General features: G+C 41.8%; 1 protein-coding gene and 1 pseudogene across 3 annotated transcripts in view; one reads left to right on the top strand and one right to left on the bottom strand.

The window, feature by feature from the left end:
- The window catches only part of rps6ka5 (ribosomal protein S6 kinase, polypeptide 5), a 41903-nt gene extending 35105 nt beyond the window's left edge, over positions 1-6798 (bottom strand). For all 3 annotated transcript variants that reach the window (XM_064927704.1, XM_064927705.1, XM_064927706.1), the window contains exon 1: positions 6563-6798. In XM_064927704.1, the coding sequence (XP_064783776.1) occupies positions 6563-6632 (70 nt within the window). In that variant the 5' untranslated portion in view covers positions 6633-6798. The remainder of the gene's footprint in view (positions 1-6562) is intronic.
- A 3296-nt stretch (positions 6799-10094) lies between these two features.
- Positions 10095-11819, top strand: LOC135507457 (proton-coupled zinc antiporter SLC30A1-like; annotated as a pseudogene).
- Positions 11820-14124: the final 2305 nt, after the last annotated feature.

Genomic DNA, 14124 nt, shown 5'->3' with positions numbered 1-14124 from the left:
GGGGTGCTTATATTTGTCCTGTTACACACAAGTGTGTAATGGAAATGTGTTTTGTTTCATATCCCAACGGGCCCTGAGATACCTGCAGGGCCACCACTGTATAGTACCCTTAGAGCGATTATGGTTAAGTGCCTTGCTCAAGGCACAGCGGCAGATTTGGTTACCTCTTTAGCATCATTATTCGAACCAGCGACCTTTCGGTTACTGTCTCAAAGCTCTAACCTCGAGGCTGACGCCAAAGGATGTACACATTGGCCTGTAATCAAACCTGACAATTCTCGCATGCTACGCGGGAGACCAACACTGAACCACCAACGCATTGTTACCTGCTGCTGCTGACCACCAGGCAGTGAGGCAGGCTGTTGCCGAGTGAGTGGTAGGGAGGGAGGTGGAGGGCCTGAGGGGTCTGTGTGTTCTGAGAGACCGCTTCAGGCAGCTGAGTGAGCGAGTGAGTGAAAGGAGAGCTGCGGCAGCACGCATGACAAGTGATGTGAGAACAACGAACTAACAGCACTAGCTCGCTACGGTGCGGTTCAGAAAGTATTCATAACCCTTTACTTATCCCACATTTTGTTGTGTTACACCCTGAAAACAAAATGGATTCAATTGATTTGTTTTCTCACCCATCTACACACAAAACCCTATCAGGAAAAAAGTGAAAACGTGTTTAGAAATGTTTGCAAATGTATTGAAAATGAAATACAGAAACATTTAATTCACAAATATTCACGCCCCTTTGCCATTACACTACAAAATGAGCTCAGATTAATCCAAATTCCTTCGATCGGATATTCTTGAGATGTCACTAGAACTTGAATGGAGTCCACCTAGAATGTGGCCAATTCAATTGTTTGGTCATGACTTAGAAAGAAAGCCATCGGTCTATAGAATGGCAACACAGTTGACAGTGCATGTCAGAGCAGAAACTATAGCATGAAGTCAAAGGAAGTCACTGTCCCGTAGATCTCCGAGAGAGAGAGAATTGTGACTCGATATACAGCTCCAGTCATAGGTTTGGACACACCTACCTCATTCCAGGTTTTTCTTTATTTGTACTATTTTCTACATTGTAGAATAATAGTGAAGACATCAAAATCGATGAAATAACACATATGGAATCATATAGTAACCTAAAAAGTATTCTACTTTGAAGAGTCTCAAAAATATATTTTGATTTAACTCTTTCTTGGTTACTACATGATTCCATGTATGTTATTTCATAGTTTTGACGTCTTCACTATTAATCTACAATGTAGAAAGTAGTGAAAATAAAGAAAAACCCTTGAATGAGTAGGTGTCCAAACTTGACTGGTACTGTCCATATCATTTTCACATTAATTTATTTAAAAAAATATATTAAAAAAACATGGAATCTCAAAACTACCCTTTGATTTTGTTCAGTTTAAGACATCGTTTGGAACAATATAATCTACAAGTACATAACATTTCCAGTGGACTCCAGTAATTCTGAAGTTCTGATAAATGTTGTGACCACCAGCACAGTGAATGGTAAATGGATTCAAAGGGAACTCCCTCTGCTGGTGATTTGATGAATATGCAATCCTAAAAGGAGAAATATGATTGGCTAATAATGAGTTGACCCGTCAATGTTTATGTATAAAATGGGTCGGTCATATTATTAAAAGAACCAGAGTCCACTCTGGAAATCTGATGTTTAAAGAGTATATTGTTTCAAAAAAATATGTCAAAAAAATGAACTAAATCAAAAAGGGTAGTTGAGATAGTAGAATAAATGTGAATTTCAGAACCTAAACATACTCCAAGTTAGAGCACACTATAAGGAGTAGGCCTGTAATGACATGAACGGTTCATGGATCATAAGGGAAAGGGGGACACCTAGTCAGTTGCACAACTGAATGCATTCAACTGACAAGTCTTCCGCATTTAACCCAACCCCTCAATCAGAGAGGTGCAAGGTCTTAGAGGCGGCGTGTATAGGTCTACAAAGGGTCTAAAATGGCCACTTTTATAACAATAAAAACATATACGGTTTGTGATATAAATGTAAAAATGCATGTCCATCCTCAGTTATATTTCTGTGAGAGAATTGACAGAAAAATCAGAGACACCAAAAAATATTTTCTGCTCTCACTGGCGTGGAATCACCCATATATGTCTTAAGTTTACAAGAATATAGACTTTTTGCCTTCATTTTATACCAAATTTGATGTGCTCCGAATAACAGTACTCATGGGGCTTTTTTTTTACATGGAAATGCACCGAGTGAGAAGAGAGCAAACGTTATGCAACTTCACCCATTAGAACCTAACGTTTAAAAACAACATACAAGGACAGGGCACATTGTAACAAAATAGGATAATAAATAGCCTGCACTACAGCAGTCCCTCCTATCTAAAGCAGAACAGACAGAGCCTTGAGCGAAAACCAGACTATTTTCAGCCATCCAATTTATTTCTCTCTCTTCATGACCCCTGTTTTTAAAGACCCACTATTTATTATTCCTGGCCTCAGTGGTGTAAAAAGTACCCAATTGTCAAACTTAAATAAAAGTAATGATACCTTAATTTAATAGAAAATGAATTAAGTAAAAGTCGCTGAGTAAAAGGCTATAAGTATTTTTTTAAGTATCAAAAGTAATTGCAATTGCTAAAATATACTATAATATAAATTACTTCAAATTCCTTATACTAAGCAAACCAGACGGCTCCATGTTCTTGTTTTTTATATTTACGGATAGCCAGTGGCACGCTCCAACACTCACACTGTTTAGTGAGTCTGCCAGATCAGAGGCTGTAGGGATGACCAGGGATGTTCTCTTGATAGGTGTGTGAATTAGACAATTTTCCTGTCCTGCTCAGCATTCAAAATGTAACGAGTACTTTTGGGTGTCAGCGAAAATGTATTTTCTTTAGGAATCTAGTAAAGTAAAAGTTGTCAAAAATATAAATAGTAAATCTAGTACAGATAACCCCCCCCCAAAAAACACTTAAGTAGTACTTTAAATAATTTTTAAACAAGTACTTTACACCACTGCCTGGCTTCCTGCATGACAACTAGTTTCTGTGTTTTCCAGCTGGCTATGGCATCAGAATCAACCAAACTGTCTTCTAATCAAGAACAGGGGCATATTATACACTGCTCAAAAAAATAAAGGGAACACTAAAATAACACATCCTAGATCTGAATGAATTAAATATTCTTATTAAATACTTTTTTCTTTACATAGTTGAATGTGCTGACAAACTCACACAAAAAGTATCAATGGAAATCAAATTTATCAACCCATGGAGGTCTGGATTTGGAGTCACACTCAAAATTAAAGTGGTATGCTCCTGATGAGGTGGCAGATCGTCTCCTGAGGGATCTCCAGTGTGAACCTGCTCTCATCTGTGAAGAGCACAGGGCGCCAGTGGCGAATTTGCCAATCTTGGTGTTCTCTGGCAAATGCCAAATGTCCACAGGTGGGGGTTGTGCTTACAGCCCAACACCGTGCAGGACGTCGGGCCCTCATTCCACCCTAATGGAGTCTGTTTCTGACCGTTTGAGCAGACACATGCACATTTGTGGCCTGCTGGAGGTCATTTTGCAGGGCTCTGGCAGTGCTCCTCCTGCTCCTCATTGCACAAAGGCGGAGGTAGCGGTCCTGCTGCTGGGTTGTTGCCCTCCTACGGCCTCCTCCACGTGTCCTGATGTACTGGCCTGTCTCCTGGTAGCGCCTCCATGCTCTGGACACTACGCTGACAGACACAGCAAACCTTCTTGCCACAGCTCGCATTGATGTGCCATCCTGGATGAGCTGCACTACCTGAGCCACTTGTGTGGGTTGTAGACTCCGTCTCATGCTACCATTAGAGTGAAAGCACCGCCAGCATTCAAAAGTGACCAAAACATCAGCCAGGAAGCATAGGAACTGAGAAGTGGTCAGTTGTCCCTACCTGCAGAACCACTCATTTATTGGGGGTGTCTTGCTAAATGCCTATAATTTCCACCTGTTGTCTATTCCATTTGCACAACAGCATGTGAAATTTATTGTCAATCGGTGTTGCTTCCGAAGTGGACAGTTTGATTTCACAGAAGTGTGATTGACTTGGAGTTACATTGTGTTGTTTAAGTGTTCCCTTTATTTTTTTGAGCAGTGTATTAAGGCACAGCGTGGAATATATCACTTCACTTTATATACAGATACATTCGTAGCCATAATTTTTTGTCTTGTGCATTGTGGATGGGCGGAGGGGGAGATGGAGTGAGGGAGAGAGACAGGGACAGAGAAACAGAGACAGAAAAGATACACGCGAGGGAGGCTAAAGAAGCCCATGTCTTCACTCTCATACAGTATGGGCTGCTACTCTGCTAAGGAACTGCTCAGATACAGTGCATTCGGAAGGTATTCAGACCCCTGGACTTTCTCCACCTTTTGTTATGTTACAGCCTTAATCTAAAATGGATTAAATAGCTTTTTTCCCACTCATCAATCTACACATAATACCCCATATTTCTAAAAGGTTTTTTAGAAATGTTTGCAAATTTATAACAAATCAAAAACTGAAATACAACATTTACATAAGTATTCAGACCCTGTACTTTGTTGAAACACCATTGGCAGCGATTACAGCCTCAGTCTTTTTTGGGGGGTATCACCCTACAAGGTTGGCACACCTGCATTTGGGGAGTTTCTCCCATTATTCTCTGCAGATTCTCTCAAACTCTGTCAGGTTGGATAGAGAGCATCAGTGCAGAGCTAAATTCAGGTCATCCAGAGATGTTCAATCGGGTTCAAGTCCAGGCTCTGGCTGAGCCACTGAAGGACATTCAGAGACTTGTCCCGAAGCCACTCCTGCATTGTCTTGGCTGTGTGCTTAGGGTCATTGTCCTGTTGGAAGGTGAACCATCGCCCCAGTCCGAGGTCCTTAGCGCTCTGGAGCAGGTTTACATCAAGGATCTCTGTACTTTGCTCTGGTCATCTTTCCCTCAACCGGTGACTGGTCCTCCCAGTCCCTGCCATTGAAAAAGATCCCCACAGCATAATGCTGCCACCACGCTTCGCCGTAGGGATGGTGCCAGGTTTCCTCCAGACGTGACTCTTGGCATTCAACATGTCTGAAAACCTGTTTCCGCTTTGTCATTGTGGGGTATTGTGCGTAGATTAAAAAAAACATTAATTTAATTGATTTTAGAATAAGGCAGTAACATAAAATGTTGAAAAAAAGGAGTGTGAATACTATCCAAATGCACTGTACATGCTAGAATGTGCCGATAGGATCTCACTAGCTCGTGCTTGGCTCTGCCAATCTAGTTGCTTGTTCTGCCCACAATGATAAATTTGCTCCCATTGGAAACGACAGACTCTGGTCTATCTTGAGTTAGTTACACAAATCTTTGAATGAATTAGGTGGTAAACGATTGGAATCATTTCCGTGTTTAATTGCTATGTTTTATGGTATTATGACTCATACTGTGGTACTTTATGGGGCCCACCCTCCCTTCTAGAGGAAAAATGGGAAGGTCAACATAATTGGTCAACATTTGAAGTAAATAAAGATCGCAAATTCTTAGTACAGAAAAAAAGAGGAAATTGCACTTGCAATGAATGATTGGGCTACATTGCAACATCCTCCAAAAATGATTGATGGGGTGGGACAATACAAACTTGTAATACACAGTGCAGTGTTCAACTGAAACTTGACGCTGACAGTTATCACTCAAGGTTCTTGAGCCTGAAAGCCATGGCATAGCTAATGTCTGACTGCAGCACAAAATAACCACTATGATTTAACACCCACAATGCAGTTTAACACACACGATGCGGATGGGAATATTACCTACTGCTGTAACTTATACAAGCCACCACAAATGGGAAAACAGGCTTTTATAACGTGTGACACAAACAGCTAGCCATTAGCCATCCTGTCAAGCGCTCTTCGGTGTTATACTTCAAACGTTCGCTAACGTTAGAGTGTTTGATGTTCTCCAACTTATTTGTTGTCAATTTGTTTGAATGACAACGAATATCACCGTTAAAAAACCTGAGCCATTTTAAATAGCCGCCAAAAAGCATGCATGACGATGGTGGGTATAATTTGTGTCACGTTCCAACAGGAATCTGTAACAAAAACGTCGTAAAGTAACGTTACAAGATTGCCAACAATCAACGCACACAAAGTAACATGATCAATTCACCTAGCTAACTAGCTGCCGAATAGGCATCAACTCACCACGTAGCTTATTATTCTTAATGTTTATCCATAGGCTACCAGAGTGAGGACAGACATTTATCGAAATAAGCGTGGTGAGTGAAAACCAATGAAATAGCCCACTCCCTACCCTGTATCTTATTCTGCCGCTATACAACTTTGTATGCGTTGTTTGTTACCAACCTTGTCATTTACGAAGTTGGAACAGATTCCCATTGGAACGTTCCACAAATTATACCCACCCTGCGTGACGACGGTCAAGTTAGCTTGGATAGCTAGGTTAGCAAGCACTTTTCCCTGCCTTTTTTGGACTTGACCGGATGCACTTGCAGACTAAGTTAGCTAACCGATTCGTTAGCTAATCACTATTAGCTAGCTAGCCAACTTACCATTTTTCAGCTCATGTTTCACAGTAAACAGGTCACCTTCTCTAGAAGATCCTTCCATCGAAGATGGCATTGTATTCCAAATGTGCCCAAAATATACACTTGCTTAGCAATCCATCAACATAGCTAAGATAGTTTGAAATTACAGAATCACATGTAACGTCAGCTAGCTATATCTGATTGTAATGTGGTGTTGAGCATTGAGGGAAACGTCTGGTTAACTTGCCAAGCAAGACAAAAATGTGTCTACACGATAGCGTGGGGGGCGGGTAACCACTACTACCTTCACGACCAAGTCCTCCTGTGGCTGTGATTGGGGTTGCTATGTGGAGTTTTAAAATCTGATTGGTCCATTTTGCTATCCATGACAGAGAGGCCATCCTTCCTGCCCTCTTATTGGTCAGATACTGACAGCTGAAATCAAGGTCCTCCTTCTTACAAGACCAGGGTTGAGGGTCTGCCAGCCGATCGAACAAAATTATTGAGCATTTAGATTTTTTCTTAATGAAATATAGAGGAACAGAGAACAGCAACAGCATCACATACAATGGTGTAGTGGATAGTTAATTTTGTGGCCCAAAAGTTTACCCACCTTTTGCAGAAAAATGCATTATAAGTATAGGAAGCGTGATTTCTTTTCTCACAATGACGGGTATTCAGGGTTTACCTACTAATTTTTTGTACCACTATACCACTGAACACAAACATTTCCAGTATATCTGTAGAAAGAAAATGTCTGCCATGAAACCAGAACCTTAACTTGATATGCCACTCCCTTATGCCACATATGTCAGGCCTAAGACTCATGGAATGATTAATCAGCATCAAGATTAGACTATGATATTTGTTTTATATTAGGCCTATGCAAAACACTCAGCTCAAACTCTCTGAATATAAACTGTCACTGTTTCCATACTGTGAAAAGGGTTGCCTTTTGCCACCACCTTGTGGTGATGAAATGAAAATAAATGTCAATAAAAAATGACAATCTGATACAACTTGGCCCATTTACACTAGGTTAGGAGTTGTAACACTGATGGGAATGCTACTGTACATCCAGTGTAGCATCCAGCTCAGAGTTACAACCATTTACATTTTGGCAGACTTAGTGAGTGCATACTTTTTCAACTAGGCAAGTCAGTCAAGAACAAATTCTAATTTACAATGACTGCCTACCAGGGAACAGTAGGATAACTGCGTTGTTCAAGGGCACAACAACAGATTTTTACCTGGTCGGCTCAGGGATTCGATCCAGCAACCTTTCGGTTACTGGCTCAACGCTCTTACCACTAGGCTACCTGCCACCCCTCATACTGGTTCCCCATGGGAATCAAACCCACAACCCTGGCATTGCTAGCACCCAGCTCTACCAACTGTCCAGTAGCTGGCTCAGAGTTACAGCCAGCATCGGGCTCAGAGTTACAGTACATACAGCATCCAGCTCAGTTACATCCAGCATCCAGGAGGATATAACTATGAGCTGGATCCAACACACTTTAAAATAAGAGTCCCCCAATTTGTCATGCCAAAATAAAAGTGATGCCATTTCCAATTTCAAAACAATAGTCCCTCAATTTGTCATACTAAAATAAAAGTCCCGCGATTTCAGATTTCAAAATAAGAGTCACTCAATTGGTCATGGACTATAATTTGTTTTTCAACAAGATGACCCAACACACCTCCAGGATGTCTAAGGGCTATTTGACCAAGAAGGAGAGTGATGGAGTGCTGCATCAGATGACCTGGCCTCCACAATCACCCGCCCTCAACACAATTGAGATGGTTTGGGATGAGTTGGACCGCATATTAAAGGAAAAGCAGCCAACAAGTGCTCAGCATATGTGGGAACTCCTTCAAGACTGTTGGAAAAGCATTCCAGGTGAAGCTGGTTGAGAAAATGCCAAGAGTTTGCAAAGTGGTCATCAAGGCAAAGGGTGGCTACTTTTAACACTTTTTTGGTTACAACATGATTCCATATGTGTTATTTCATAGTTTTGATGTCTTCACTATTATTCTACAATGTAGAAAATAGTAAAAATAAAGAAAAACCCAATGTTGCAGCCAGGATTAGAGGAGTGAAACCTGGGGATAGACAGATTACTCTCCAACACCAGATACATAGATACAGAGTCCCACTTCTACACACAAATGATCAAGTTCCCTGAAAAATGTACATAAAAATATAGCTATGTGGTGTGTGACATACAGTATATGTGCATCGATGTCCACAGAGGGATAGAGGGAGAGCATGGAAGGTGGGGACACTGTGTTGAAGGGTGTTTGTGCTGTGGGTAATGGTGAGGTTGTCGTGTTCAACACAGGCACTCTTCAAAAGCCCAGTCTTTTTTACGCTGCTGCTACTCCCTTTTTATTATCCATGCATAGTCACTTTACCTCTACCTACATGTAGTACATATTACCTCAACTAACCTCAACCCCCGCATATTGACTACCTCCTTCCCAAATGCAGGTGTGCCAAGCTTGTAGCGTCATACCCAAGAAGACTTAAGGTGCCAAAGGTGCTGCAACAAAGTACTGAGTAAAGGGTGTGAATACTTATGTAAAGGTTATATTTCAGTTAGCAAACCTGTTTTTGCTTTGTCATTATGGGGTATTGTGTGTAGATTGATGAGGAGGAAAAAAACAATTTAATTAATTTTAGAATAAGGCTGCAATGTAACAAAATGTGGAAAAAGTCTAGGGGTCTGAGTAGTTTCCGAAGGCCTACCCCCATTTCCCCTCCAACTATTACCATATGTTCATAAAAATATATATATATTTGCAGGATTTTGTTCTTTGTTGTCAGCTATATTTCAAACTGCTTAAACAGTGGTAAATTCATTTCCTTAAACTAAACTTTGTGTTAATGATCATAGCCTGTAATTATTAAGAGAGGTAAATTCAACAGACAGACCATGATCTCCTCCAGGACCTGCTCTGAGATTCCTTGTCTTCAGAATGCAATCAAACAGCATAGGTCTACTGGTCTTATCTTCAAAGGATTTTCTCCCTAATACTCTCTCATATTTGTGAAGTTTGTTAATTCCATGAGTGCATTTTTTAAAAGTAAGAAAATATTTCCTAAAAAAATACATAAAAAATGGAATAAACTAAAGTAAGAAATAGTAACACAATAACGAGGCTTCATAAAGTTTGGGGAGTTTCTCCCATTCTTCTCTGTAGATCCTCTCAAGCTCTGTCAGGTTGGGTGGGGAGAGTTTTCTGCACAGCTATTTTCAGGTCTCTCCAGAGATGTTCAATCAGTTTTAAGTCCAGGCTCTGGCTGGGCCTCTCAAGGACATTCCATTCAGAGACTTGTCCCGAAGCCACTCCTGCATTGTCTTGGCTGTGTGCTTAGGGTCGTTGTCCTGTCGGAAGGTGAACCTTCGCCCCAGACTGAGGTCCTGAGAGCTCTGGATCAGGTTTTCATCAAGGAGCTCTCTGTACTTTGTTTTGATCTTGACTATCTTCCGGTCCCTGCCGTTGAAAACAACCCCACAGCATGATGCTGCCACCACCATGCTTCACCGTAGGGATGGTGCCACGTCCTCCTGACGTGACTCTTGACATTCAGGCCACCAAAGAGTTCAATCTTGGTTTCATCAGACCAGAGAATCTTGATTCTCATGGTCTGAGAGTCTTCAGGTGCCTTTTGGAAAACTCCAAGCGGGCTGTCCATGTGCCTTTTACTGAGGACTGGCTTCCGTCTGGCCACTCTACCATAAAGGCCTGATTGGTCGAGTGCTGCAGAGATGGGAGAACCTTCCAGAAGGACAACCATCTCCACAGATGAACTCTAGAGCTCTGTCAGAGTGACCATTGGGTTCTTGGTCACCTCCCTTACCAAGGCCCTTCTCCCCCAATTGCTCAGTTTGGCCGGTTGGCAGTTTGGCCGGTTGGAAGAGTCTTGGTGGTTACAAACTTCTTCCATTTAAGAATGATGGGAGGCCACTGTGTTCTCAGGGACCTTCAATCCTGCAGAATTTTTTTGGTACCCTTCCCCAGATCTGTGGCTCGACACAATCCTGTCTCGACGGTCTACGGACAATTCTTTCGACCCCATGGCTTGGTTTTTGCTCTGACATGCACTGTCAACTGTGCGACCTTATATAGACAGGTGCGTGCCTTTCCAAATCATGTCCAATCAATTGAATTTACCACAGGTGGACTCCAATCAAGTTGTAGAAACATCTCAAGGATGATCAATGGAAACAGGATGCACCTGGGCTCAATTTCGAGTCTTATAGCAAAGGGTCTGAATACTTAAGAAAAATAAGGTCATTTTTTTAATACATTTGCAAACTGTGTGTAGATTTCTGAGGATTGTTTATTTATTTAATCCATTTTAGAATAAGGCTGTAACGTAACAAAATGTGGAAAAAGTCAAGGGGTCTGAATACTTTCCGAAGGCACTGTATATGAATTTTAAAATATAGAAGGGTATTTATACAAGGCCTGTATTATACTCATCATTCAGGATTCTTACGTTTAGTCTGGATACCTGTTTGTGCTAACATTCCACTACTTGTACTCCATGTCATATGCCAAATATATGGCACAGATTACAAGGAGTAGAATGAAAGCACAAATCAGGTCTTTTTTTATTTTCCATACAGACATCCCCAATAAGGACAACCTTGAGGTCCACAGGAAGGAAATCTCCCTGGAGGAGTTGAATGAGAGCCATCATGACTCCAATTCACAGCTCAACATGTAGGGTGTTTTCCTCCACAGCCTAAGTTATGCCCTCGGCTCTGTCATCATTGTGATCAACGCTCTCATCTTCACCTACATGTCGAGGCCTTGTCATGCTGGAGATACCTGTGTCAACCCAGGCTACAACAGCCATGACTACATTAACCACCAACAACATGTCAATGCTACGCTGGTCACCATGCTTGGTAGTAGTACCCAGACTACAGTGCACCTCGCTGGGCCTGGCTGGCGGCTCTACCTCGACCCCATACTCTGCGTCATCATGTTGGCCATATTGCTCTGTACCTGAAGGAGTCAGCCCCCATCCTCCTGCAGACTGTTCCAAAACAGGTAAACATGCACCGGCTGCTGGGGAGGGTCAGGTGCCTAGATGGTGTGTTGGCTGTCCACGACTTACACATCTAGCAGCTGGCAGAGAGCAGGATCATTCCCACAGCACACATCAAATGCTTCCTATATGGATGTGGCCAAGCAAATCAAAGGTCTCTTTCATGGAGAGGGTATCCATGCCACAACGGTTTCAACCAAAGTTTATTACCGTTAACTTTGTATCTGATACACTGAACAAAAATATAAATGCAACATTTAAAGTGTTGGTCCCATGTTTCATGAGCTGAAATAAAAGATCCCAGAAGGTTTCTGTACACACAAAAATCTTATTTCGCCAACATTTTGAACATTGAGCATTGTTCCTTTGCCAAGATATTCCATCCACCTGACAGATCTGGCATGTCAAGAAGCTGATTAAACAGCATGATCATTACACAGGTGCATGTTGTGCTGGGGACAATAAAAGGACACTCTAAAATGTGCAGTTTTGTCACACAACACACCGTCACAGATGTGCAATTGGCATGCTGACTGCAGGAATGTCTACCAGAGCTGCTGCCAGATAATTGAATGTTAATTGCTTTACCAAAAGTCACCTCCAACGTTGTTTAAGAGAATTTGGCAGTACGTCCAACCAGCCTCACAACCGCAGACCACGTGTTGCCGTGCCAGCCAAAATCAAATCAAATTTTATTGGTCACATACACATGGTTAGCAGATGTTAATGCGAGTGTAGCGAAATGCTTGTGCTTCTAGTTCCGACCGTGCAGTAATATTTAAGTCATCTAACAATTTCACAACTACCTTATATACACACAAGTGTAAAGGAATGAATAAGAATATGTACATATAAATATATGGATGAGCGATGGCCGAGCGGCATAGGCAAGATGCAGTAGATGATATAGAGTACAGTATATACATATGAGATGAGTAATGTAGGGTATGTAAACATTATATAAAGTGGCATTGTTTAAAGTGACTAGTGATTAATTTTTAATTATTAAAGTGGCTAGAGATTTGATCCCAGGACCTCCATACCCGGCTTCTTCACCTGCGGGATCGTCTGAGACCAGCTAACCAGAACTGCAGTTCTGCATCATAACTGACTTCAGTGGGCAAATGCTCACCTTTGATGGCCACTGGCAAGCTGGAGAACTGTGCTCTTCACAGATGAATCCCGGTTTTAACTGTACTGGGCAGATGGCAGACAGCATGTATGGTGTTGTGTGGGCGAGCAGTTTGCTGATGTCAACGTTGTGAGCAGAGTGCCCCATGGTGGCAGTGGGGTTATGGTAAGGGCAGGCATAAGCTACGGACACCAAACACAATTGCATTTTATTGATGGTAATTTGAATACACAGAGATACTGTAACGAGATCCTGAGGCCAAATGTCATGCAATTCATCCACCACCATCACTATAATAATGCACAGCCCCATGTTTCAAGGATCTGTACACAATTCCCGGAAGCTGAAAATGTCCCACTTCATCCATGGACTGCATACTCACCAGATATGTCACCCATTGAGCATGTTTGGGATGCTCTGGATCAATGTGTTCGACAGCCTGTTCCAGTTCCCGCCAATATCCAGCAACTTTGCACAGCCATTGAAAAAGAGTGGGACAACATTCCACAGGTCATAATGAACAGCCTGATCAACTCTATGTGAAGGAGATGTTTCACACTGCATGAGGAAAATGGTGGTCACACTAAATATTGACTGGTTTTCTGATCCACGCCCCTACCTTTTTTTTAAAGGTATCTGTGACCAACAGATGCATATCTGTATTTCCAGTCATGTGAAATCCATAAATTAGGGCCCTAATGAATTTCTTTAAATGGACTGATTTCCTTATCTGCACTGTAACTCAGTCAAAATCTTTTAAATTGTTTCATGTTGTGTTAATTTCTTTGTTCAGTGTATTTACATGTGTGAGCTCTCCTGTCGGACGCAGTGTGGCTCGAAGCTCTGCTGTGGAAGCTTTGACAGAACAGCACCAAGAGGCCCGGCTGGAGAAGAAGTTGTTTTCTCTCAGTATCACAACACCAGTCATTCTCAATACAACAGTCACCCTTTACAGCTACCATCAAGCTAACAGCCACGCAGAGCCCTAAGCCTGCCATTTATACAGAGGCAGAACCCTCATTGTAATAATGAATGTATCTATACATTGGGAACTTGAAACTTGTTGAGAGGTTTAATTGAACTTTATAGCACAGCAGGGGGCATCGAGAGTGATACTCGTCCAATTACATTCCTAGTGTCTGGATATTCTGCCTACTGTGTCTATGTGAAGGAGTTGGTGTAGGCTGAGAAAACAAGTACTCTTACAGCCTCTGCCATGACTTTATGAGCTCTTTAGATGCCTTTGTCATTGAATAGTCAGTCACAATTGTGTCTCGAGGCTTTGCAGACAACTTGAGTATTCAACTCTTATAATCGTGCCAGTAATTAGGTCACTGTATTTACAACAATACTGTGCAGCCGTATTCATCGACCTGGCCAAGGCTTTCG

This window comes from Oncorhynchus masou, chromosome 21 (genome assembly GCF_036934945.1).
Source record: "Oncorhynchus masou masou isolate Uvic2021 chromosome 21, UVic_Omas_1.1, whole genome shotgun sequence".
Lineage (NCBI taxonomy): Eukaryota > Metazoa > Chordata > Actinopteri > Salmoniformes > Salmonidae > Oncorhynchus > Oncorhynchus masou.
The sequence above is the reverse complement of the archived record's forward strand: the minus strand, read 5'-3'. Positions and strand labels throughout refer to the sequence as shown.